Raw genomic sequence first — 27,730 nt, forward strand, 5'->3', positions numbered from 1 at the left:
TGTGGTTTTCAGTAAATACAAAGACTCAATGGTGTTAAACATTAGGGCTCTATCATACACCTGGTGCAATGCAGCGCAATGTGCAACGCAAGTGTCTTTCAGTGCCACGTTGTTTAAATAGCAAATGCATTTGCGGCCAATCTTGTGCCCATGGGCGTTCTGGTCTGAAAACGAGGTGTGTTCAGGCGCATTGTTGGTGCGTTGCTATTTTGAGGCAACTAAAATATTGTTTTTCTTATTTAATGAGTGCAATGTGTGCCTACGAATGGGACGACAACGCATGTTTGCTTATCATGAATGCGCAGCAGAACACAACCATTTTTATAATATGAAAAATGAAAGGATTAAAGCAACACTAAAGACTTATTGCTCTTTGCTCCCCCTACAGGTTAGAAGCGTAATTGTTCATTACCACTGTCGTAAATACTGCAGCATAGCTGGCTCTGATTGGATTGTAGGTCTGCCGTAAAGCAAGTTTTTGTAGTTTTCACTCGAACTACAGGACCACTGCCCGACGGTTGGAAACTTTAGTGCGGTTTTTGCCGATAGAGGGCTGCAAAGCGAATGTGAAAGTGCCATTCACCCTGTTTTGAGTGGATGAACCACTGAAACTTTTTTGGAAACGTTATTTTAAGGTAAAAAAAACTCTTTGGTGTTGCTTTAAAATGTGAAAGATTATTATTGAGTCTCTTGGACATAAACGAGGACCAATTACGAGACGTTAAAAGGCGTAAAGAGCTGCTTCACCTGTAGCAGGTAAGTAATTAAATGTTTTGCTTTAAACAAATGCAAAAATTGCATCCATTTTTGTATTACTTTTTTTAAATGCTACCCCACCGATTTATTGTATATGAAGACTTTGTGCCTGTGGATATGGTGAGATGAGAAACATTTTTAAGTAATGATTTTAAAAACACGGTGCTGTCCGAGTGCTGAAACTTTTCGGCTCTCCACACGTTTGTAAAATCTCCTGTTTGTTACAAATAAAGTATTTTTAAACTACACACAGCTTTTCTTGCATATTTGTAGATTATTTTTTGAGATAACACAGATCATGTAGGCTATCCATTCGTTTACAGCAATTAAAAGCCTGTTAATTTTACTTCCATGACTAAAAGAAAACGACTTTTAAAGGTTTTAATACCAAAAAATAAAATTTCAATTCTTAATGAAAACAACACAATTTTTTATATCAATCTGAAACTGGTGGTCTTCTTCCTCCGCTTAGTTTTTCAGTTTACAAATTCCACCATCTTAATAGGAAATCGGCATGGTACAAGTGCAACTGGCTTTTAATGGGGATGAGAGCTGAGACTCTCATTGGTTTATTGCACGTTACGCCCAAAACACACCCATTACTTATTACAAGAATAAAAACAACCCTTTTAGACCATTTGCTTGGCGCACAAACCATTTTTCCTGTCGTTAAATTAGCAAGTGGAATCGAACTCGCCTGTTTAGACTGTGCTCCGTGTGCTTTAGACAATGCGCTTAGTGTGTTAAAATAGGGCGCTCATTTATGTTGGCGAAGAGTTTGTTATTTGAAAGTTTTATTCTAAAAATGCAGATTTAAAAAAGTGCAAACTTGCATGCATTTTGCATAAAAATCATGCATATGCAGCAGTCTTTAATATCAAGAAAACTACCACCCATAGATAAATGTGTGCAAAAATACAGCAATACAATAAAACTTCATGATTTATTTAAAGGACTCAGGATCCTGTTGCTCTCTGGGAACTCGTGCAACTCTTTAGTGTTGCTCAAGCTGAGCATTTATATAAACGGTCTGATATTACACTTAAAGAGAGACTCTAAAAAGATTATGCTTGATGAAAAATCAGGAAGAGACCTGTTTTGGACATTTATGGAAAATGTGTAATTTATCTACTGCAATTCCAGGCTTAAGCTGAGGTTTACAAAGTTTACTGTCAGATTTGCAAAATGAAGCAAGCGTTTCAAGGGTCTGAGTGCCGTCACATGATTACAGCTAAAGTGTTGTCATACACAAAGCACCAAACCATTTTTGGTTTAACGCAGCGCTGCAGAGTTTGATTAAAAGCGAGCGGCTGTAACAAGCGAAGAGCTCTTGAAGAGGCTGTTAAGCAAGTCAGTGTTTGCTGAGAGGGCTTCACGTTGCCATAAGAATTACGCCTCTAACAAATACACCTGACTTCATCAACCATCAGGCGTGATCAGCATGTTTGACAAGGGGAACACGTGATAATAAAATAATCACAAGCAATGTACACATAAATGCCAAGCTGCTTCAAAAGATAGACATCACTTCCTCCTCCGTGACAAAAGCGACGACCGTCAGCGCTGCAATTATTCAGTTTGCGGGCGGTGATCTCAAATTCTGCTTTGTAAAAACGCCTTTAAGGGTCTGACCTGACAATCTCCACGCTTATATTGGATTCTGCTTTGCTGTGATAGATGGAGCTTGATCTCCACCTAGAGGCTGCTGGGAAATCTCTTCTGCACATGATGCAGAGATAAAGGGGGGGGATGCAATCAATGCGACTAATTCAAGATCTGCAGCAGAGCGAAAATGCCACCAAGAGGAGGGAAAAGGCAGGATAATACCATTTTGAATCCACTGCGGTTATATCCGTTGAGAAAACGGCATCATCTACACACCATAATCGCAGTATAATGACCTGCGCATGAGTGACTGCAGGATGTGGCTGTTGATTGAGGGCCATCTATTAATTACTGTTAGATTTCGCTGCAGCAGGTGATTGTAATGCAAATACCCAAAGCTGGTTGAGTGTTAATAGCCCCTGGTAGAAAAGCAGCAAACTGTGTGTTTTTTTTTGCACTTTCCTGAATGAGCTTTTGAGAGGTGTTGACACCACACTTTCTCAAAGGAATGAAGTTTTTTTTCTGCTCCTCGTGCTTGGCTTGAGATTGTTCCCCTCCAAGACCCTCCCTACGACTGCAACGGGACGAGAGCCAATAAAAAGAAAGACAAACAGCGGGAGTGCAAAAGCAAACAGTTAATCTCCGCAGAATAAAACCCTGCGCAGTCGATGGGTGTAGCGCGCTGAATATGTAAATACATGAGAATGAAAGAGCAATGTATTATGCAAGCATGACTGCAACAACTCAAACTCCTTTTCCACACGGCAGCAGACGTATTTGTAGCCTACAACCATTTTTCTGGTTAATGGATCGCTTTGCAGAGTTACTCATAATCTCACACGTGATGGGACGACAGTCTTCTCAATGTGCCGGGAACCCTGTTCTCCATCTGTCTAGCCCACTTACATGCATGACGCCCGCGTGAGGGACCACACGGCACATCAGGGAGACTTTTAATGTTGCATTTGAGTTTATGTCTTACAGAAGTACAGATATGGAGCCGCTGTGCTTCTTCAAGCGTGGACAGCAGGGTGCACTCCCTGATCTTTTAAAAGCCCTAAAATGAAAGGATGAGACCCGGTATGGATGGCACAGCAAAGGGAATAGAGATACATTGTGGAAAATAAAGAGAGAGAAGAAGTGTGATTAAAGTACAACACTGACTGGTGTGGTTGTTGTAAGTTTAAAGGGACAGTCTGAACAGGTGCAGGGTGAAATTAATCTTAATAATACCAATTTGATATAAATAATCTTGCTGTGTACCAGCAGCATCTTAGCTATCTATTTTATTTCATTATTAAAGAGGTTCAGTCTGCTCATGAACAGGTGCAGAATATTACAGCAAAGTGCAGAATTAGCAGCAGGCGCATGGTGAACTTATCGTTATCAATCACAGGAGAATATTTTAACAGGATTAAGCCCGGTTCACACAGCACGATTTTCGGCTGTCCCAAACAAAAGATGGCCATCATAAAACATTCAGTGACGATTTTAATAATCGTACATCCTAAACAGAAGTCCTTAGATGTACAGTGAAAGATTTAAAGACGGCGATTAAAGAGAACCTGCCATTATTTGCTGGGGGCCTCAGAAATTTAGCATGAACCTACAACATACACCGACTGAGTAGCCAAGGAAAATGCAACATGAAATGACATATTGATATTAAATATGGTACCAACATGTACCTCTGAGGTACAAATATAAATATATTGAACATATTTAGATGCAAAGGTGTCTTTCTGAAGAACCCTTGTGACAGCTATGATATTCTCGTCCCTATATACCAGGGGTCTTCAACTTCTCTTCTTCGAGGGCCAGATTTAAATAAATTTAAATATGATGCCAAACGTTGAGCCCTATTTTTACTTGTTATACATTTTTGCTTTTACCTATAATATATTATTAGTAGTATTAGTAGTAGTAGTAGTAGTAGTATTAGTAGTAGTAGTATTAGTAGTAGTAGTATTAGTATTAGTAGTATTAGTAGTAGTATTAGTAGTATTAGTATTAGTAGTATTAGTATTAGTAGTATTAGTATTAGTACTAGTAGTACTAGTAGTACTAGTAGTACTACTAGTAGTAGTACTAGTAGTAGTACTAGTAGTAGTAGTAGTAGTAGTAGTAGTAGTAGTAGTAGTAGTAGTAGTAGTAGTAGTAGTAGTAGTAGTAGTAGTTGTGTTATTATATTATTGTTGTTATTATTTTAGTATTATTATTATTATTTTTATTATTATAATTATTGTTATTATATCAGTGTTATAATTATTATTATTTTTTTATTATTATTTATTATTATTATTATTGTTATTGTTATTATTATTATTATTATAACCTATGTTGTTTTTGTTATAGGTCATATAATAAAAAACATGCGTTTCCAAAAAAAATGCACACATCTGGTATTTTGCCATTTAATTACTGAAACTCATATTTTCTTTTTTAATATTTTAAATACAATTGCAGTTTAACATTGGAAGAGCAAAATGTTAATAGTTCAACTATGATCATTGCACAAAACAAAGTGTAAAATAATCAACAAGTAAACATGTATTTATGTAAAGCCCTAACTGTAATGCAGAGCTCTAATACTGCTTTTGTTTATACCGGTTTAACTTTCATTAATTGTTACATATTAAAGTCGCAAAGAAAAGTAAAATAAAAAAAAAACTGTAATTTGTTTTGTAATATTGTGGTATTTTTATAAATTATTTATCTGTGAGTTTCATAAATTTTTAAAAATTCATGTGCCCTCATAATCTTTAGTCAAAAATGCAAATCTCCTCCCCTCCTAAAAATGATCTCGCTTTACTTCCGGTCAAAATGTATGGCAGGTGGGCGGGTTCCGGGAGAATATCGCTGCGATTAGCAATTAGCAACACGACCCAACTTCAAATGATCCAATCAGATCTCGATGGACAAATTCAAATCCAGCCCTGCCTTATTTCATTTCGGAGGCCAGTTTTACTCGTATACACGTCACCACTGGGAAAATTAGGGAATTGATACTTCCGTTTCATGGCGACTTTAAGTATTTAGATTTCACAACATATAGCCAGATTTATCCTAATGACTTATATTGCACTTCATGTTTTCTGTTCAAATTTTTTAAAGATATATAGGTTAAACCGCCTTTCCATTGTACACTACATTCTGACACGACTGTCAGAGTTTGCCCCCTAGTGGCAGTTGTAATGAAATTTCAGTTTAATTGTAAATCCGTGTCAACATGTGAGAGAAGCTCATTCCAGCCCAAGAGCCTTTAATCTACAAATATATTTATACTTAATAATTTACTTATCAATCATTTTAAAAGGATTCAAGTGTTACTGATAATAAAAATATTTTTTCAAGTTGTTTATAAAAAAATTATCACTTTTTTATGCACCCAAAGCTCAAATTGGATCTGAAATCACGCAACCGCAGATGGTTGCCACCCCAACCATGGGGTGGTTCCGACTCTCCATCTAGTTTATCAGCCGTCATTTGTCATGTACTTTGGAAAGGTGGCTTTAATGTAACCTAGCTAATTTTAAATCAGACAAAGATGACCGGCGGGCCGAATAAAGACATTGGAGGGCCACATTTGGCCCGCAGGCCACCAGTTGACTAGCCCTACTATACACAGTAATTTATGTTCCTCTTTCAATAAAAGATCTTTTTTATTAATTTTATCAGGAGAAATCACATATAACTACTAACACACCTCGTATTGCATATTGACTAATAATATCATTACCTACATTTTAAGTGCACCTCTCTTTTCCTTGCCTTGTGTTCTGTCACAGTTCACTCAAAAGTTCTCTTGAAGTTTTATAGCCACAGAATTTCTTCATATCCTCCACACAACTCAATTTTGAGCACAAGATCATAATTTTATGGTCTTGGACACCTCAAGCCTGACAGCTTGATGAGGGATTTACGATGTGCCTACCTGCCCTGTCATCATTAATCTTCTGATGTATTTCTGACGATGAAACTGAGGCTTTTTGATTGGTCGGTTTGTATTTGTTGACAGCTCGTCTCTCATACATTTGGCACTGCTCAACAGAAGAGATGCCGTCCCACTACTGGCGGCCTGTTCGGCGCAGCATCTGTTCACAAACTCCAATGACAATCAGGTAACTGTATCAATGTAACCTTGTCCCAGCTTCTAATGCTTAAGGATATTACTTAAAGTGAAAGCAATGGAGGACTTATTTAAGCTTGTGTGTGTGTGTGTGTGTGTGTGTGTGTGTGTGTGTGTGTGTGTGTGTGTGTGTGTGTGTGTGTGTGTGTGTGTGTGTGTGTGTGTGTGTGTGTGTGTGTGTGTGTGTGTGTGTGTGTGTGTGTGTGTGTGTGTGTGTGTGTGTGTGTCATTGAGATATATTTAACAGTCAATAGTCAGTAAAAGATCTAATCAAAGATGTTCATTACAGACAACCGTGTCCGTGTTCACCAGACTTTGCGACCTCGAGCATAGAAAGGTCAGATGACTAATGCGGTTCTTTACCCTCGCAGACAAGAGATTTATTCTCCTGAAAACTGCACTCACTTTAGCTTAATTTCACCAAGAAGGTACCGCACAAATAAAACCACCCTGTGACTTAACTACCAGCTTTTGTGGACTGATGTCAAATCACGTGCACACCGCAATTTATAACCCAAGGCAATGGACATTAACACTGAGTGGTGTACAGGATTGTGCTGCTTCCTACAATGCAATGAAAACAATGAGGTCAGCGGATGATAAAGGAAATATAAATGGAATATTTTGTAAAATGCAAGGTAGAGAAATTGAATTCTGACATCTGAGACGTCTTACAGGGATCATGTCGTGAGGAATCAAATTTTCTACACTGTCAGAAAAAATTGTCCCTAGGCAGTACCCTTTCAAAAAATATTCCTTTGCACCTAGAGAGGTCATTTTAGTTATTTAAAGGTACATATTGGTACCAAATATACACATATTTGCACATTTTAAAGGGTACTGTCACAGTGACAGCTTGGGACCATTTTATGACCTTTATTTCTGACAGTGCATGGATAAAAGATCATCATACTGCAACTTTCAAAACTCAAAACTTTTGCAGATAAATGTATCAAAATGAAGCTGCAAAATCCCTTGGATTTTTGACATCAGAAACCTCAAACATTAAAAGTCAGAGCAGGAAAACTTGAATCCTGTGTGTAAAGAGCAAATGTTTTTCATTTCATATGCCCAGCAGCTACGGTACAGTGTTCCTGTAGCTCAACTGGTAAAGCATTGCATTAGCAGAGCAAAAGGTCCTGGGTTTGCGAAAACTCATACAGTACCAATAAAATGTAAACATTGTAAAGCCCTATTCAGACGGGATTAGTTTTACATAGAGAGGTGGTGCTTCTAAGTGATTTTATTCCCGTCCCAATGCTCCATGTCTGTAATCATTACGATGACTTTTAACTTCTGTAAAAGGGTTGTAAAAATAACATCAGGTAATACTAAACCTGCACTGACAAATTACTTTCTTCCTTAGTGTTTTTCTCTTGATTTCAAAATTTTAAAATATTTGTACTAAAAACAAGATGTATTTTCTTGATGAAGCAATTACCAAAAATATACAATTTAAATTTCTGCTTAAAACAAGAAAAAAAATCTGTCAATGGGGTAAGAAAAAAAAATCTTCAAACAAGTTGACTTAATTCAAGACGACAAAAATTCAATTAAATGTTATGTTTTTTGCCTAAAAAACTATTTTCTTGGGTCACTTTGCTTATCAAGAAAATGCATCTTGCTTTAAGACTTTTAAGAAATTTTTACGTAAAACAAGACAAAAATGTGTGTGTGTGTGTGTGTGCGTGCATGCGTGCGTGCGTGGGTGCGTGCGTGCGTGTGTGTGTGCATGCGTGTGCGTGTATTATACATATATAATCTCAATAAAAAAAAAGAATCAGACACCACATATAATTTTTTTATATTTTTGGTGACATATTTTATAAAAAGGAGGTGACGGTGGTAAAGCTGCTTTATCTACCCCCATAAAAGTAATCCCGCGTCCGAAAAGTGCTTAAGTCACTTTGGATAAAAGCGTCTCCCAAATGCAAATGTAAATTAGAACTAAATAACGACTTGTTCTGTGCAAAATTTAACATATCACAAAATGTAAAATCTAGTACTTACTGTAGTAGCCATACAAAACTGTATTTTCAATCTGCTGTCTGGTTTCGTTGTTTGCCGCCCAATCCTACATAGAAAAAAACATTTTCATACATTTAATCACAGAAAGAGACACAAATAACACAATGTAAGACATCTGACTCATAAGATCAAAATATGACCCAATAGCGCTATATTGTACTATAGAGCGAGGTTAAAAAAAAAACAGGACTTTTATAACACTACTTCAAATGGTACCATGGGACAGTGGTAATACAAAGAAGTGGCTCTACAAGTACACCGTGTTTCCTTTATTTATTCCCAATGTGTCAGAGATTTCATCAAAAACGTGACCTGACACACCGATGACTCACAGGTTCCCACAGATTCAAATGCCACAGAGAATTGCTGTCTGCATCGCTGCACTAAATCTCTCTCTCACACGCTTTCTTCTTTCTGGATAAACTCCATCCTGAATTCATAACTCACTATTTCATCATGCCAAAAGCTTAAACTCATAATTGGTACACAAACACTAGAAAAACATCATTCAGGTAATGGTTTAAACTAATGTGATGTTTGCTTTCGGCACTTGCGTATATAGATATAAGATTAGATATAATGCCCATATATTTTAAAGAATACATTTTTTCCCCAGACAGGGTTTAGATTAATCCAGGACTAGGCCTTGATTATATTAGGACATATAAGAAGTTGTACACGCTTTACAAAAAACAGGTGTCCATCTTTAGACAAAACAAGTGATACATTTAAGATTTCATGTTTGTCTTTGGAGTGTTAAAAAACCTGACCATGCAAATAGAAGATCCTTAAAGTCGTAAGGTCATTTTCCCAGACAGGATTTAGATTAATCCAGGACTAGGCCTTGGTTATATTAGGACATTTAAGTAGTTTTTACAAACAAACCTTACAAAAATACTGTGTGCATCTTAAGACAAAACAATGTCACTGATATGTGTTAAGATACATCAGTACAAGGTGTTTTCAAATGAAGGCCGCTCAAACATGCATTTTAGTCTGGGACTAGGATACGATCTGTCCGGGAAACTGAAATGCAAAGTTTAAAGTATCAAACAAAAAGAAGGTTCTTTCTAAAAGCTCATCCACGCCTTCATAAAACACAAACAATTAATTCAACAATTATTCTCTGATATCCACACAAAAGGTTTGTGTCTTTATTAAGTGCAGAAATGATCCAGAGACAGTTTTCCATGTCCATTTATAACCCTAAGATTTGCCTTTAGAATTAAATGGTCTATTATTACTTTATATAAAAGGGTCATGAATAATAATGTTGAGCTCTGCTCTGATTGGTTGTTTCTCATTCAGTAGCTCTGTGTGTGTGTAAACAGATCTTATGTTTGAGTCTGTATCAGATTTTGAGGAATAATCAATTGTTTGGAGATTGTTAATGGACGTTTCTGAGTGGTAAGTTTGTGTTTTTTTTCAGTATGGACCTGCAAAACGTAACTGTAACATCAATAGTAGAGCTTCAGACTAAACGCTAGCATATAGCATTAACTAGCATATAGCATTAACTAGCATATAGCATTAACTAGCATATAGCTTTAACTAGCATATAGCATTAACTAGCATATAGCATTAACTAGCATATAGCATTAACTAGCATATAGCATTAACTAGTATATATCATTAACTAGCATATAGCATTAACTAGCATATAGCATTAACTAGCATATAGCATTAACTAGCATATAACGCTAACTCAGCAGTTACAACGTTTTTTTAGCATTGTAACAACATTGTACTTAATTTAATGTGTGATTTAATGTTGGTGTGTACATCTGGACTGTAACATCAAAGTTGGTGTTATGTTGAGATTGGTCTGTTGTCCAACAGTCTTTTGCATGAGGTTAACATAAGAAAAAGGAAACAATCGTGTTTGAGGCTCATGATAAGTCAATAACAAGTACAGAACTCTTATTATTCATTTATGCAAAAATAAATACAGTTTACATTCTACGGCACCTTTAAACATAAACCACATATACAGTTTGCATTACACCAAATACGCAAAATGTTATTTTTAGCAATGTCATAGGACCCCTTTAAGACAGCACAGACATGCATTTTAGTCTGGGTCTAGGCTTAAGCCCTGTCTAGAAAACTGCCAGTAATGTTTACATTAACAAAGAATAATTTTCCACTAATGTTTAACTATCATCCAATACTTCTTGACAATAAATCTCAACAAACATTATTTTTGGAAATAACATTGTTTGCAAAATGTACATGCTTTATTTATTTAAAAATATATGCCACTTGGCTTGATATTTTGTTGTCTAATACAGCGATTCACATTCTTGCTCGGCTTAAATGTCCACACTCCATCACTTAATTTAACCCGATCGGCTTCTTTGCTTTGCAAACACAGCTCGAAGAATACTAAAGATCTGTGAACCAAAACAGGCCCGATTTACCAACTGTTTATCAGGCAAGTTAAGCGTATAAGAATGCATCCTCATTAGCTGAACCCAGGACTGTCAATGTTTGTCGTAATCTCTTTAGAGTGAAGAAACTTATAGAGTCGTACGTGCATGAGCTGAATTAAGGAGGAGATGTCGAGTCGGGAAGGTTCCTTCGCCCATTAAGCCAGCTTACTCAGCTGTAGGACGAGATACATTTGACCGTCACATCAGAAAAACAGATTACCAGTGGGCGAAAGCCAAGAAGATCGCTGCCATAATCTTGCGTGTTTATCCAAAGACTTGACGGCTCCTTCCATTTCAAACTCCCACAACAAAAACAGTTGTCTGCTCGATTTAGTATGCAAAGATTTTCAAACCGCATTTTCCCACCATTGATGCTTTGTATTTCGTCAACAACTTCTGTAATCTTTCCTGCATGGTTATAGTAAATATTGTCCTATGACCTTTAAGAAGGGCAAACGTAGCTGTGGACACTCAAAATGTCACGCCATTTAAATTACATATGGTATTAACTTGTGAACCCACTATGAAGGTATGTGATGTTAAACATTATGTTAACAAAAATAGGTATTTACATTTCCCAAAGTGCTATAAAACTAGATACAAATCAATCTATGAATTTTAAAGTGGTGTAAGAACGTGCAGGACAAAACTATCTGTAGTTTCATCAAAGATCTAATTAACCTGACAGCGCTGCGGAGGATCTTGTTAGGTTAATCTCTTCCTCCTAGACACTCTTAAAATACAATTAAAGAATGAAATCTGTAATGAGTTTTGATAAAGTTATATCTGATCTAGTGGTCTTGACCACTACAAGTACAAGTCAACACCGTTTACACATCTTAATTTATTCTGGACAACACGCTCTCCTTTACACTGACGGATAAAAATGTTTTGTTTGTTTTAATTTCATGTAATGCTGCTTTAAAACAGTGAACATTTGTGAAATATATGTGCTAAATCATGCGTGATCTCATGAGAATATGTGTGTATTTTTACTTAAAGGGTGGTTGTACCACACACACATTCGCTAAGATTTTTATACACATTGAAACATATAATATCGACGTGGTGACAGGACTAATACATTAATTATTTACATATTAACAGCTTTATAGATGTACAGATTTGTACGTATTCTTATTCATAATTATTAAAATTGCAGGCATTAGCATTTCTTTAAACGTACTAATGATTTATTTAAGACAGTTTACTCATTTACCTAATGAAATGTGCATGACTTTCAGAGAATTACATAATATTAAAAACAAGACTACACTTTAAAACCTTAAAATGCATAACATTTCTTTAATCATTTCAACATTTTGCAAGTTTAGTTTGTTTCTGATGACTTCTCCTATGCAACAATAATTACACCAAAACACAACATAAATTCACAAAATATTGTAATTTTATTAATTAGCTGTTATTTACATCTTAAAGCAACACTATGTAGTTTTTTTACCTTTAAATAATGTCTCTAAAATTATTTCAGTGATAGAACAACTTTTAACCGGACATATTGTACTGTTGCTGCAACCTGAGCAGCCTCCTAGCTGCTACAAGCACACTCTGAAAGTGGCGGTGGAGGGTAGGAATCACAGCTCAGCCCCTCCCTCTGCCTGCAGAAGAGTGTCTGATACCAGGCACTGTTGCGCTTTTCAACCACATGGGGGAGCTGTAAGTCATTTTTACATGGAAACTACATAGTGTTGCTTTAAATATTCATATGATTGTAAGGAACAGATCCAAATTCAGCCCTTTATCCAGAGATCTTGATCCTAGCTCTCATCAGCAACCGTAAACATCAAATCTTGCGTAATAACACATTGCAAACTCTCATTGGCTCTTGCGTGCTACATCACAGATTTGCGACATTGATTTTCATCTTTCAGTTGATGTACTTTTGAAATTTGAAATGCGCGTCTAGACAGAGAGAAGCTGGATTAACGATATGGTGGATTAATAACTTTAACTCTTTCCCCGCCATTCAGGTTTGAGAAAACGCTTCCCCGCCAATGACGAGTTTTTCCGTCTTTCCGCAATACCGCTATTATCCACCAGGTGGCACCCTTCTGCAACTTTTTAAACCCGGAAGTATTGCCCTATGGCAAGCAGCTGCATGTCCGTGTCTGTTTTAAAGATCGCTCTGAATGGGATCTCTATGAAAAGTCCGTCACGAAAATGGAATTATATCTGCTTTTTGCTCTAAATATGGTGTTTTTGCAGAAACCTACCCATATTCAAAAGCTGATTACAAAAGAACCACTGAAGGTAGGATGAAACATTTTTTTGTTTTTTTCAAAGCAGAGGGTCTGTTCTTTCATTTGGTATATTGTATGTTTATATATTTAAAGAAGAACATTTTCTGGAAGACATTAAACTTTTGTGAAAATCATGAAAAACGCTGGCGCTGGCTGGCAACTTTTTTTAAAAACGCTGGCGGTGAAAGAGTTAAATATTGCTCTGTACTTCATAAACTCCAGAGAGGACCGCGACTGCAGCACATCTTTATTTGCTACTGCTTTTGAAATTTCACAATAAATAAGTTATTGTGCTTAAACTTGTCTGTCTGTCTCTTATGCTTTGCATGATTTTAATAAACAGCTTTGGGTAGGACTGTATTAGCAAAAATATATTTTAAATGCTATTATTGTTACAAACATTTTCCTACACATTTTTGTTCATTATATTGCATACTATAAAAAGAATACATATATTTTTTGTATAAAAAGGGTTTGGGTGGTAAGATAAAATGGATAAAATAGATAAAATATAGATAAAATGGTTAAAGGGAAATTATGCAACAATCTTTATGGTATGATATGATTTGTAAATGTTTTACGTTTTGTAGCTGTACAATTCTACAATTAAATGTTGCAAATATGTCTACATTGTATGCTTCAGCATCTATTAAAACATACAAAAATATAAAGTTTATATTAACCCTGACCGGCTATATAAGTAGTAAAATTATATTCAATTGAAAAGTGTCTGATAGAAAAATTTTAATTCAGATGCACTTAGATGTTTTGCATCTTAGCTCTTCATATATAAATATGATTTTTATGGAAATGCTAGTTAACATGACTAATTATTTACTCCATACAGAGCTCATATTAGCAAAGGAACATTTTGTTCTTTTCCACTGTAGTTGATATTAGACTGATAAATAATGCCATGTTTAATTATACAAAAGAACCTTGAGTCCATGCTTTATTAAATGTACCACTGCCATAGTAACCAGTGTCTTATTAAACCACTTCAGTTTCAGAGTTAAGAAGAGATCTGCTTAATTCAGATTATAAATGCAAACCTGAAGAACAGTATTGATTTCTTTGGCTCATTATAGGAAAGTCAGGAGGGAATTATAACATTCTTCCTCATACTTCAAATCTAATTGCTATGTTTTGGTACGAGAATCACTGATGTGTCCTAACTGTAATAGTATACCAGCAACAGTAAGACCATCATTTTAAATTTTAAATAAGACAGAATGTTACAGGCAAAATTGCAAGACTTCATCATAAATATAAACCCACTGTACAGCATCTCACAAAATACACAATATCAAAGAAATAATCTAATTGTCTTCAAGCTAATGTTACTTTACTCAAACATTATTCAAGCAGAAACCTAAGTGGAGCCTGTATACATTAATAAAAATGGCTTGCATCATCCGACACTACTCTGCTAAGATGAATTCATGTAGACATCATGGGATGTTCAAGTTCAAGTTCAGTTTATTTGTTAAGCGCTTTAAAAAAGGTCGAGACCTACCAACGTGCTGTACATTATCAGGCATACAGTAAAGACATAATAGTAAGACATAGAACATAAAACACATGACAACTCAAATTAAAAGGCAAGATATCCATGCCTAGTAAAATAATACAGTAATATGATGTTAAAGGTGCACCGTGTAATTTTATAAAAGATCTCTTGGCAGAAATTCAAAATAATATACAAAACTATATTATCAGGGGTGTATAAAGACCTTTTTATAATGAACCATTATGTTTTAATTACCTTAGAATGAGACGTTTTTATCTACATACACGAGGGTCCCCTTATGTGGAAGTCACCATTTTGTGCCGCCATGTTTCTACAGAAGCTCTTAACGGACAAACTTTTTTAGTAAGTTGTCTCCAACAACGACATGTTTTTTTCTGGTGGCGGCTACCGTAGCTTCTCTATAGGTTTCAAAACCGAGGGGTGAGCAGTGGACTGAACGGTTGGTTGCAATTCGCAACCTCACCACTAGATGCTGCTAAAATTTACACACTGCATAGCCACCGAGAGCTTTAAAAAGTATTATGGGGCATACACGCTAAACGATTGCAATAGCAAGATGTATTCGCTCCGTTTGTGTCTAATGTGAACGTACAGTCAAACCCGTCTTTGTACAATGTTTTGTGCTTGGTGTGTACGCATCATAGGATATACTGTTAATGCTTAAAGGGGACATTTAACAAGACTTTAAGATGTGAAATAAACAGATAATTTATTATAACATGTTAAAATTTTGTGAGCAAAAATATGAACCTTTTGGGTGTGTCCTTTAAAATGCAAATGAGCTGATGTCTGTACTAAATGGCATTTTGACCCATAATGGGTAAAAATTGGACAGAACACATGCTGGGTTATAATTACCCAATGTTGGGTTGTTGTTATGCAACCATGGGGTAGAATAACCCAGCAGTTGGGTTAAAAAATGTAATGTTCTGTCCAAAATTAACCCTTTGTGTGTCAAAAATAACCCAGCCATTTTTAGTGCAGACTAAGGGGCGGTATTATTATAATAAGATCCCCTTCTGACATCACAAGGAGAGCTACATTTCAAATTTCCCTATTTTTTCATAAGCTTAAACCAAAACTAAGTTAGTGAGTTGATCTTTTTCACATTTTCTAGGTTGATAGAAGCACTGGGGACCCAATTATAGAACTTAAACATGGAAAGTCAGATTTTTATGATATGTCCCCTTTAAATGTTAATGAATTACTATGTAAAGCTTTATTAAACTCTCACTACTAGTTTGTTTTCCACAATCAACTTCAAAAAGTTTTTGTCAAAAGTCTGGTTTTACTTTGTCAAAAAAATTGTCACATTATGGAAGTTAAATGAGTTGTGAAGGCCATTTCATGTTTAATCTAGCAGTCATATTGAATGCAACTAAATATTTAGCAAGCAAACAATGTAGTGCAAGACTGATTTCATCTTGAATTGGATGGGATCGCTATAAGGGGGCTATGATATTATTGCTAAAAAATGTTCCCCACACGAGCATCTGAAGCAGAAAAACATATTTTCTTTAGAATAACAAGAACTTATGAATCCGGCACACTAACCCGAGGGAATTTCATTTTGTCATTAAACAATGCGAGACTAGTTTATCTGTCCCACCTTTAATAATGGAGCCACAGGGCTCAATTAAACCTGTCCAATAACACTGATCTATGTACAGTAAGCAGCTTGTCCTCTACATTCATGGCTCATAGTAAGTTTAATAAAAGTCTTTCTGAGCAGATACCTTGTATGTGCCATTGGGGGTTTTCATAAAAGACACTAGAAAGATATCCACAGGCAGAAGAGCCGATGTGATGAGAGCAATGGACAGAGCACATATCGCTGTGATGGTGGAGATGACCTCGCTCTCCTGACGGCTCTGATACTTCCGAATATAAACCCAGCAGAAAGCCAAAATCACCTAAAGATACAGAGGGAAACAGACAATATGGGATCAAAATATTTCAATGAAATTTCTGACCTTGTCTAACCCTAAATGCAGGACATGTGATGAAGGCATCAATGTTTGATTTTACTCATTGACTTTACATTGATGTCAAACTTTGACATGACCTTACTCATTCAGTATTAAAGATATCAAAGATATATTTCAAAGAATGTGCTTTACATGATTTCTTCATTACATGCATTACCAAAACATTACTGGTGTACATCTTAAGTTAAAACAATGGCAATGATATATCTTAAGTTCAAGCTGTTTTCACTTAAAACAGGAGTTTTCATTTTTTTGTAAGTCGAACCACATTATAAATTATAAATTAATTATAAATTATAAATAAATTGATGTACCCCCTAAGATTTTAGTTAAATATTTCAATCATTTAATGGCATATTTGCATGCTTAACTTAAAAAAGACATTTTACATAATTATTGTTATCATTACACGTTAGTGGATCTAAACGCAAATGTCCATTTTGTGCGAGTTCTCCGTTTTCTGTTATATTGTAGTGTTGTGTAATGGTCATGACTCATGATTAGGGTTGCTAAATTTTGGAAATTAACGAGAATATATAGGAATTAACGGGAATATAATGGGAATAAACTGGGAATTTAAAATAAATGCAGAGTTGCCTTTAACATGGAACTTAAGTGTAGTTAATAATTTTGTTTAAAACAACAAGATTTAATGCAATACCACACTGCTTACTGAAGGATCATTGAGGCCACACCCCTTTTTTAAAAGTCTTTTATGCTCAATAAGCCTGCATTTATCTGATCAAAACTCATTTAGAATTCATTCAAATTAAACTGATTTTTAAAAGATTTTTGATCAAATAAATCCATGCTTGATGAGTGTAAGTTTTAGAATTTCTCAAAATTTGTATTACCTTGCAGGCATGTCTGCATATGACCAAACTAATTGTTTATTGATGTTTGTATATGATAAAGTTTATACAAATTTCTCTTAATTATTCCCATAAATACATGTTAAGTTTCCAAAATTTCCAAAATTCCCCAGATTTAGTTCCCATTTACCGGAAATTATCAAATCTTTCCTCCCCTTTGCAACCCTACTTGTGACATTCATTTTTTAAGTTTTTATTTTTATTTTTATTTACATTTATAATTTAATTGTTTCAACTCACAAAGCTCTGTAATTTCCTCACAAACCACTTGAGTTCAAACCCCAGTTTGGGAATTGCTAAGATAAGAAATCTTGCATTTAAGTTTGGGCCTCTCTAGGAAACTGGCCCTATATTAGTGCTGTGCAAAAAATCGACTGCGATTATCATGCGCGTGTTATCAGTAAAGCCGGTTCCGTGATTAGAAGTAAATCGCCATCAGCTGCTTTCATATGGAGCGGCATTTATTACACAGATTCGTAGTTCACCGAGAAGCTAGGCAAAATCGGGCACTGATGACACGCGCATGATATTCGCAGTCGATATTTTTGCACAGCCCTACCCTATATGTTAATTATGATCAGGAATAACTTACCAAAATATTTTAAAAGATATAATAAAGCAGACAACATTTATTTGCTTTATTCACAATACTTTTTTAACAATGGCACGGACAGTATGAGAATGACAGAGTACAATAAATAAAGAATGACTAAATAATCTTATATGCAAATCTATCTTCAGGCCCAGCACATAACCACAATGTCTTATCAATCTTAATATGTGCAAATGGTAAAATTAAATGTTTCATCACCAGCAACATACTTAACATCTTTCCCATTTAACAGCATTAAAGTGAATTAAATCAGGCTTTAATCTCCTGTCTCAAGCAGATTTGTGTTAGATGTTAGACAGACAGTTGGCTGTCTTTTAACACAAACCTTCAGTAAAAGCCTTATAGGCTCAAGACAGCTTACAAGTGTGATGTTATTTAAAGAAATCAAAATGTGACTCTGCATTGTTTAAAACTAATCTCTACCTCTGGGAAAGTTATCTCTGCAAACCATAATGTTGTATTTCATTAACAAAACAGTGATACGAGTCAAACTTTCTGGTGTTAGAGAAGAAAGGTCATATTCCAAACACATCCAGTATTAGCTCTCGGGAGGCAGCTGGAATGAGTCTGTGATTACAAGATGCTGTTCTCAGACCAGATCAATTAAAAGCCCTGTGTGTATGAGACTCTTGATCAGATAATGACCCGGCGCTCTGCATTTCAATCAGGATGAACTCAGCACATTATATAACGGGAAAAGCCGCTCTCTTTACATTTGTAAAACCATAACACCCAACACATTATAATGAGGCATCGTGACCTGTTCAATTCAAAGTAGATCTTAGATTTTTTTTGTACTTTGATCCACCAGCATCCCTCTCAAACTGCTCACTGTTTTCAAACAGTGCTTCCCACACCATTTCCCTTATGAAAATTAACCATGGTTTTATTATAGTAAAATAGTAGTAACCGTGTGTTTTGATGGATTGACGGCCGGTGACTTCTCTTGTGCAAATTACTAAAAAATATGTGTTTGGAGTTTCATGCATGTTGCTTGTCATTTCAAAATATGGGTTCATTGCTTCATGTGAAGTTGTGAACCATGTGCATCATGCATCTTGTCAAAATAGAAGCCTGCTGCACGCGCGTTGAAAGGGTTTATGACAAAAGAGACAATCACGTTCACAAACTAATCGTTCACACATACACATTAGACATAACACGCCAAAAACACATATTTTGACATGATTAGCCAGACACATGACAGGCTTAATACATGTTGTGGTGTGCTTCAAATCATGCACCCTCGAAAAAGAAGCCACTGGGATTGACAATTACCATAGTTTTATAACAAATATTTGGTTACTGTACTGAGACTACTGCAAATTTGTGGTTATACTTTGGTTTTACAACAAATCAAAAACTATAATTATTATAGTTAAACCATGGTTAGTTTCGTAAGGGTGGTATGACATATGAAAGGCAAAGTATTAAAAGCACCACAGTGGAAAACAAACCATGATTGGATTATGTAAAGCAGTCTTTAAATACTAAACTAGTGCTGAAACAATTGTCTTAACATTAAACTGAAGTAATGTAGGGCTGCATGACGATTAATCACGACCAATCATGTGCAGAATAAAAGTTTTTATTTACCTCATACACTATGTGTGTGTATTGTTTATAATGATTATGTATATATAAATACACACATTTATATAAATGTATTCATAAATAAAATTTACATGTGCATATACATTTTTATATGTATATATAATTTACATTATATATAAATACTTATATGTTTTTCTTAAAATTATACATGCATGAGTGTGTATTTATATATACATAATTATTGCTTGCGCACACAGTAAACAAAAAACTTTTATTCTGCAAACGATTGGTTGCAATTAATCGTTTTTGTTTAATTTCATTATGTATTTTTCAAAGCATAAACTCTAAATTTAGACTCAATAATAAGGTATTTGTTATTACTCCGTTAAAATAAGCAATAACCACAATAAAACAAACAAGAATAAAATCAATAACACAAATCACCAATTCAACAGATAAACTGCGGATATTTTTCCTTTAATCAACGTAACTTTGGTTTATTAAAACCCAGCATGACTGTAAACAGAGATGATCATGGAGAGAGAGAGAGAGAGAGAGAGAGAGAGAGAGAGAGAGAGAGAGAGATAAACAGATGTACAATGACAGTGTGTCATATGTGCTAAAAACAGTATGCAAATCAGCACAGATCAGCATGACAGCTAACACCACATCAGCGTAAATAATAACCCAATAGCAAAAGCAAAGGATAATGGACGATTTCTGTATCTTACCAGCAAAACGATGGTGAAAATCGACCATCCGAGCACAGATTCAGTGAGTAACGCTACTGGCGTCGCCATGACTGCTTCACTTCCTGCAACAGTGACGACACGCGTCACGTGACTGATGATATCACCACATGGCCACGCGGATTTGGTGGTCCACACGATATATATCGTTACGTTATTGACATCGCTGAACATTTCTTTCAAAAGAAAAACTAAAAATTATACTATTTAATACTCATATTCATTTATTAACAAAGAATATGAGATCTTAAACTATATTAAATACATGTAAAAATTAAATTAAGGGACAACCATGGGCGTAGATTTAGGGTGGGACACTAGGGACATGTCCCTAGCAATATTCAGGGAAGACTGAATTGTCCCTAGCAATAATTTCGACCAAACAATTAATCTGTATTTATATATAACCACTAATGTCCTTCTTATTCTTGTGTTTTCTATTTTTTACTTATTATATTTTTTTCAGGAATCATTTAAATGAGACTAGAAATCTTTTGCAATCCCGTTCTGTAAAAATGACGCTCTATGTGGTACACAAACGGTTAACAGCTTTCGTTCTCTGCAATGCCCGCCTCCGTAACTCACATCGCTAATATGATTGGCTTTGCATTTCTTTAGTCCCGCCTTTCTAATCACATTGCTAATATGATTGGATTAGCATTTCTTGAGTCCCGCCTCTCTAAATCACATCACTTTATGGGCTTGTCTTTACTCGCTACGTGTGATAGGATGGTTTCACTTTGTACAACGCGCCAAAGTTCACTCAAGAAGACGCGCGAGATTATTCGGGCTACAGGTAAGTGAGGAAGAAAGTATTATTATACCCACTGTAACTGTTTCATTCACAAATTACGCAACAAGTTGTGTCACATAATAATGATTCAAGGACAGTGTTTTCACCAATACACGACAATCTCATGTTAACCTGAGGAGTTGCAAACTTCTGTCAACCTTTTATAAATGGGGTAGCAAGGTTATTTAGGGGGTCACTAATCCATGAAAGAAAATAACCCCAACATGGTAAAAACATGAATTCATGTCATGATTGCTGAATACTTTACATTACTGCACTGTGGTCATTACTTGCACAGATGTAGACATAATGTAAGGTTGCATTTTAAACTTAAAATTATTTTTTTTCACACTGATTAACTGTCTGTTAATGAAAAGAAGATTTAATGTGAACTACAGAAACGTTAATAAACGTTGTTCAGGAAACAGCATGATATACATACCAACTTCAACACTGGGATTTTTTTGGCAAAATTAAATTAAGAATTAAATATTAATTGCATATTCTTCATTGTTATAAAGTAAATATGGTTATATCTTACAATGTGATTTTCCTTTTTTTTTGACAAAGACTTAAACAGTTACTGTTTATTAGGCTCTAGGTCATAACTAATTGTTTATTATAAATTTGGGATGGCCGGGGGTGGAAAGTCAGATGTTACTGAGTAAAGTGCATACTGAGTTGTCTGTTGTTTGTGTCAAGTAAACGGTGATAAACAGTTTTTGCAATGCAACCATTTTATTTATGTCCCCACCAATGCCAGAATCAAACCTACGCCCTTGGGGACAACACAAGATGTGTTAACAACACAAGATGTATAATGTACAATAATAACACAGAGATAAAATGTAAAAGCCTTACAGACATTAAATGTGTTGTTTTAACACAACCGTTTTAAGAGTGTATATATATTTCCATTTGCACAATTAGCCTGTAAGTTCTAGATTTTCTTTCACTAATAAAAAAATATTTTTGCCAAGGTACTGCAATGAATGATATGTTTGCCAATATGGAAAATCAAGGAAATGAACACAGAAAAAAACTTTCTAACAAATATTTTGATAGGCTTGGTCTAAAATGTTAAACATTTATATAGTGCAATATATTTTAAGCTCTATTAAATAAATATTTATCTATGACATGATCTGTTATATTTGCCCAAACTTTAGTCCAAAACAGCTTTAAAATAAATAAAAAGTAAATGTATAGAAAAAAGATTCAACTTAATTCTTTCCAGGAAATAAACTCCCATACAGCAAAAAATACATTTCTTTAAAAATATGTTTTAAATATATGCTAAATACATTTTGTAAAAATTAAAGCTTTGTTATATTTTTTTTAAATTGAAAATATATTTAGTATTAACCTTCATCTATTCACATATATTTCAAAATGTATTTCAGGGACAACAAATACATTTCTTATTTTACAACCCATATATATATAAATATACAGTAAATATCCAAAATATATTGGTAAAACATGTTTCAAAATATATGTATTTTTGGCCATTTTTTGCATATTTTGAAATAGATTTATTCATTTTGAAAATATTTTTCCATATGGGCTTCCTTATTTAAAACGGTAATATCTTTAAATCCCTCATCCCTGCTGCTAGGACAGCATGTGAATGTTTTGGCTGGAACTGTGTCTTTAAAAAAATTCACGACACTTGCCAAAATTTTATGTAGCACAAGTATCTTTAAAATAATTCATGGCATGCTGAATTTAAATTTCACCTCTCTTTATTTGAAATCCACCATATATATTTTCCCATAATGTAGGTGTCCTTGGTTATAGTCAAAGAGCCAGTGTGTCATTTTGGATAAAATTGCATTAAAGAATAAATCATCCTCGAGTGTACTTCTCTGCCAACTTCTGACTGAGGGACACTTTGGGAATCATTAAGCTTTTAAATGAATTAACATTATTCCCTTCACTTACATTGCAGATTCAATTACCTAATATTACAAACCTGTGTTTAATGCCAGCTTTTGAATTTAATTTCAAGACAGATGATTGGCAGAGATGAAGATCTCAGTCTAAGGTCATCCTCAGGTGAACAATGATTGAAAGCATGTTATTCCCATATGGTTTGAAAGCACAGGAATCATATATTATATCAGTAATGCATCTGGAATTTAAACACATCGTATAAAAAAATGACTAAACATACATACAGTGATTTATGAATGAAAGATTTTCCTGTAATCAGTTTAAGGACATTCTGTGAGCAGTAAATCTTTCTTTATGATAATGCACAAAATGATAAATCAAGTACAGATCTAACATTGTTCACATACAAACACCATTAATTGATTCTAACCCCTGGTGTTCAGCCCAGAACAAGCAATCCCAGATATTCCTTGCAGCACTGATATCAGAAAAACGTCCGGCTCAGCAAGTCTTTGAGATTGCTCAAACATAATCTGCTGTCTGTCGTTATTTCTAATTCATTTCTATCTCTTCAAATGGCTTGGCTGTACATCAGGAGAATGAATTTGGTTCAATTCAATGATGATAATTACCAGTATGAAAGGTGTAAACGAATAACCTTCTCACTGTGATTTTTCACAAGATGTGCTGCTTTTTCAAAAGACTGACAGCCTTAAAGGTGAAGTGAAATATTTCTGACAATATCAGTATTGGACAAAATTTTGTAGTGAAGTTTTCAATGCAGAATGAAGAATGCAATTGTAGTTACACTGTTCCTACAGTTTTATATGCATACCAGGCTGCAAGACTACAGAAAAATATTGCAAAAGCAGTGCAAAAGGTCATGCGCATAAGATGTAGAGTTGCACAATTGATCGAAAGACTAATCAGGATTAAAATTACGGGTGAAACAATTACCTGTAAAAGCCTTTATAACAGCTGTCCATTTGTGCTGATATGGTGACGTATCCTTTAGCCATCCATTTTGGATTTTTACTAACAACATAACTCCCATAATTATTTGTTATTTATATTATTAAGTTTTGGATGTTTGGAATTGAATGTGCAACTGCTTCACAGAAAGTTAGAAAACTTTCAAAACTTCAATGTAAAATCTAATCCACAATAATAATCACAATTACAATTATAAAGGTGAATAATCCACAATTATGATTTTTTGCTTGAATGCACTGTAATATGAAATGTGATTGTCAAGTACAGCACATCCACCTGCAACTGCAATGCCCGGGAGCAATTTGGGATAAGTTGCCTTGCTCAAGGGCATCTCCGTCACAACCTGCTGGCAATAAGACTCAAACCGGCGACCACCAGGTTACAAGCCTGACTCTCTTACCATTAGACCATGACTGCCCCCATCACTGCCAAACTTAAGCTTTTAATACCAATCCTTCTGTATTTTTACAAATTTCTAACAGTTGCATCTTGTGACTGTTGTTTATACTGCTCAGGTATCTGGACTTTATATAAACTAAGTATCACTTTACACACTTTGGCATATTGGAGCATGTTCATGGGTTGCTATGGTGATTAAACACCAGTGCAAAGTGATCGGACAGGAAAGCAGGCGGTCAGATAATGACCACAGATATATGACACTGACCGTGTGACTTGAATCCCGGCTCCAAAATGTAAGTACATTATCTTGTTCTGAGCAAAGGTTGTGTTGTGAAACTCAAGGCAGTGCAAAGCTTTTCCTTTAAGTTATAGCTATATATCATTAGCCAAATTTGAAAAAGTAAGTTAAAATGACCTTGGCATTTAAACAAACATAAAGCATCAACAATTTAGTACAGTGTACAGAAATAAAGCCACATCAAGACATTATTAACAGTCCAAGATAAAAATTGCCATATGAAGTTCCTGCAAGAATATCTCCTCTATTCATTTACTCTTGAAAAATAATAGACTATATCTTCATTTCTATCAGTGTCTTTTAAAATGCAGGTACAGCACTGATATATCTTCCCATTCCCTTTGTAAGTGCACTACACACTATATAGTCTAGTCTCAAGGAGACTCCGGCGACTTCCATTAGCCGTGAGATAGCGCATCTAATACCCTGATTTCTTTTAGCCTCCAGGTCTCATTGGACATTGCTTTATCAGTCACATTTGTCCTTTCTACAACAACCTGACATGTCGAGTAAGAGGAACAGAGGAGGAGGGAGGATGACAGAAGGTTTATATAGTTTAAGCTGCTCTCTCTCTCTCTCTCTCTCTCTGTCTCTTTCTCTCAAATATTGCACATTCAGATCCATTTTCCTAATAGCAATACATCTTAAAATTCATAGCCAAAATTACATTTTGTAAGAAAAGGCTCTTAACGTCAAATATATGCTGCAAACTATCAAACTGAAAGTGATTTTATAAAACCATCCATTCAGCTCATACAAGAACATTTTATATGTACAGTAATACATCAAATTGGATTTCAAACAAATGCATTTGCCTTTCCCGGCATCGGCCGGTTACAATCTGCCTTTGTTCTTTTGTATTAGAATCACATTCTGTAAACGCTCACGTGAGCTCACCACTGCAGCAAAGTGAATGAGGTTTATAGGACCTCTTGTTCCCAATAGCTCGGGATATCCGTTTATATATAGTTTTCACTTACAAGCTGGAGCAACATTGGTTGCTGAAGCATAGCTATTGTTTGGAAAGCACTTTGGGGAAACAATGCATGCATTCTGAATGCTTTAGTCAACACACCATATGGCAAAAAGACAGAGTAATATAAGCCATGTTCACAGTGATGCATTGAGCTAAGAGACATTTCAATAGCGAGAAGTAAGCAACAACTGAGGAGAATGTAAATAGTGGCTTCTCTTATAGTGACAGGTGCGTTGGAAAGGCAGGTGTTTTGTGTGATATCGTGTGTGGATTGGGATGTTTGTTTGTTTGCCAGCCTTCCAGAAAGTTTCTGACAAAGTGCATTCACAATGCATGCTATTTGAGATCAGGCAAGCTCACCTGGGATAACACAGTAAAAGCTCAGAGCTGTTAGGAAGAGATTTAGAGGACGTTTGTCCTATTCCTGTAATAACTTTCCATGCATACTAGGGCAACGAGGGTTTAAAGCCTTTTATAATAAGCACTTGTTTGACCAATTAAATAAATAACTGTGAGACACAAAAAAGTTTAGAGAGAAGCGCTTGTGTGTTAGGGTTTAAAGTGCTTACTGGGAATTATGTTAAATCATACAAAATTATACTTCTGAATTTTTAAAATGTTTTTGTGAGTGTTTGCATGCATAAATAAATGTTTTCATTTGGCTTCTCGGCCCTCTCCGAGCTCTCTGAGATACATAATGTTGCTTTGAGATAACCCAAACATTTGTCTTTTTACTTCGTGTAAAATTTTTGGCTTTTACCAGAGTTATACTAAACCCAGGAGTTCAAATCTTTATATTTTATTATTCATGAATTAGATGGGCCATTTGCCATAGAATAGAAAACTGAAAATTTATGGAGTTGCAATTTAACACAGCACCAAAGCTTTTATTCAAATTTTGTTTAAAATTTCATAAAAAACATCGACTGTGCCTGTGTTTATTCACTGGTCTATTTCCAAGTAATCCCATGCTTTAAATAGAGAGAAGACAAAAACAACAACACAAAAGAAGACTAATACAAGAAAAAGCCTGCGGCAACAAGCAAATCACAAAAAGAAAGAATTCAAAATACCAACTTCTACTCTCGTAGTACCAAACAAACCCAGCACCACACCCAACAAGGATCAGTTACAAACCTGCCAGCACAAAACACAGCATGTACATACCAACATTTAACATATCGTCGCTGTCCTTCCGAAACCTTGTATCTGCATATTTTGTGAATTTCATTTTTTGTCATAACTCATTATTATTGGTCACTCTTTATGTTTGTCAGTGGGTTTTGCAAATATTACATCAATTAAAAGTAGGGATGCACCGATACCAGTATTGGTACCAAACTCATGTGCTTGTTCTCGTAAAAATACCTCAATACCAAACACAGACACCTCATGCGACGTACTTTATGACACTTTATGACAATTTTGATTGTCTTGTTGTCTGTGATTTATTTGGCTCTTTGATAACTTTGTGACAGGCAGGTAAAAATTACATGCATTACGTCCTTGGTTTTGCATTGGCTTTTAGTTTTTTCATAATATAAGTTGAAGTTGTTAAAAATAAAGATGCTGATATGTTCATTAGCCTCATTATGTTGTTCTTATAAAACTGCCACATAAAAAAAAAACAGTACAACAAGGATTGGTATCGGTACTCGTACTCGATCCTTAAAAAGTGGTATCAGTGCATCCCTGATAAAAAGTATTAAAAGTGCTTGTAAACTTAGACAACACAGCGTGTAATCAATAAAAAAAGAGTTTATTCTGTTTCTTGAAAAATGAATTTGAACATTAAAGCTTTCGGAAGAACAGTGATAATGTGCTAAATCTAGATAAACCTCACAAAATCAAACC

General features: G+C 35.1%; 1 protein-coding gene across 1 annotated transcript in view; it reads right to left on the minus strand.

The window, feature by feature from the left end:
* lmbrd1 (LMBR1 domain containing 1) overlaps positions 1–20,600 on the minus strand; it is a 118,601-nt gene extending 98,001 nt beyond the window's left edge. The window contains exons 1-3 of the mRNA XM_065296016.1: positions 20,501–20,600; positions 16,479–16,655; positions 8,501–8,564 (exon numbers count right to left, since the gene is read on the minus strand). Of these exons, the coding sequence (XP_065152088.1) occupies positions 8,501–8,564; positions 16,479–16,655; positions 20,501–20,569 (310 nt within the window). The 5' untranslated portion in view covers positions 20,570–20,600. The remainder of the gene's footprint in view (positions 1–8,500; positions 8,565–16,478; positions 16,656–20,500) is intronic.
* Between the last annotated feature and the right edge of the window lie 7,130 nt (positions 20,601–27,730).

This window comes from Paramisgurnus dabryanus, chromosome 20, assembly GCF_030506205.2.
Source record: "Paramisgurnus dabryanus chromosome 20, PD_genome_1.1, whole genome shotgun sequence".
NCBI classification, from domain to species: Eukaryota; Metazoa; Chordata; class Actinopteri; order Cypriniformes; family Cobitidae; genus Paramisgurnus; species Paramisgurnus dabryanus.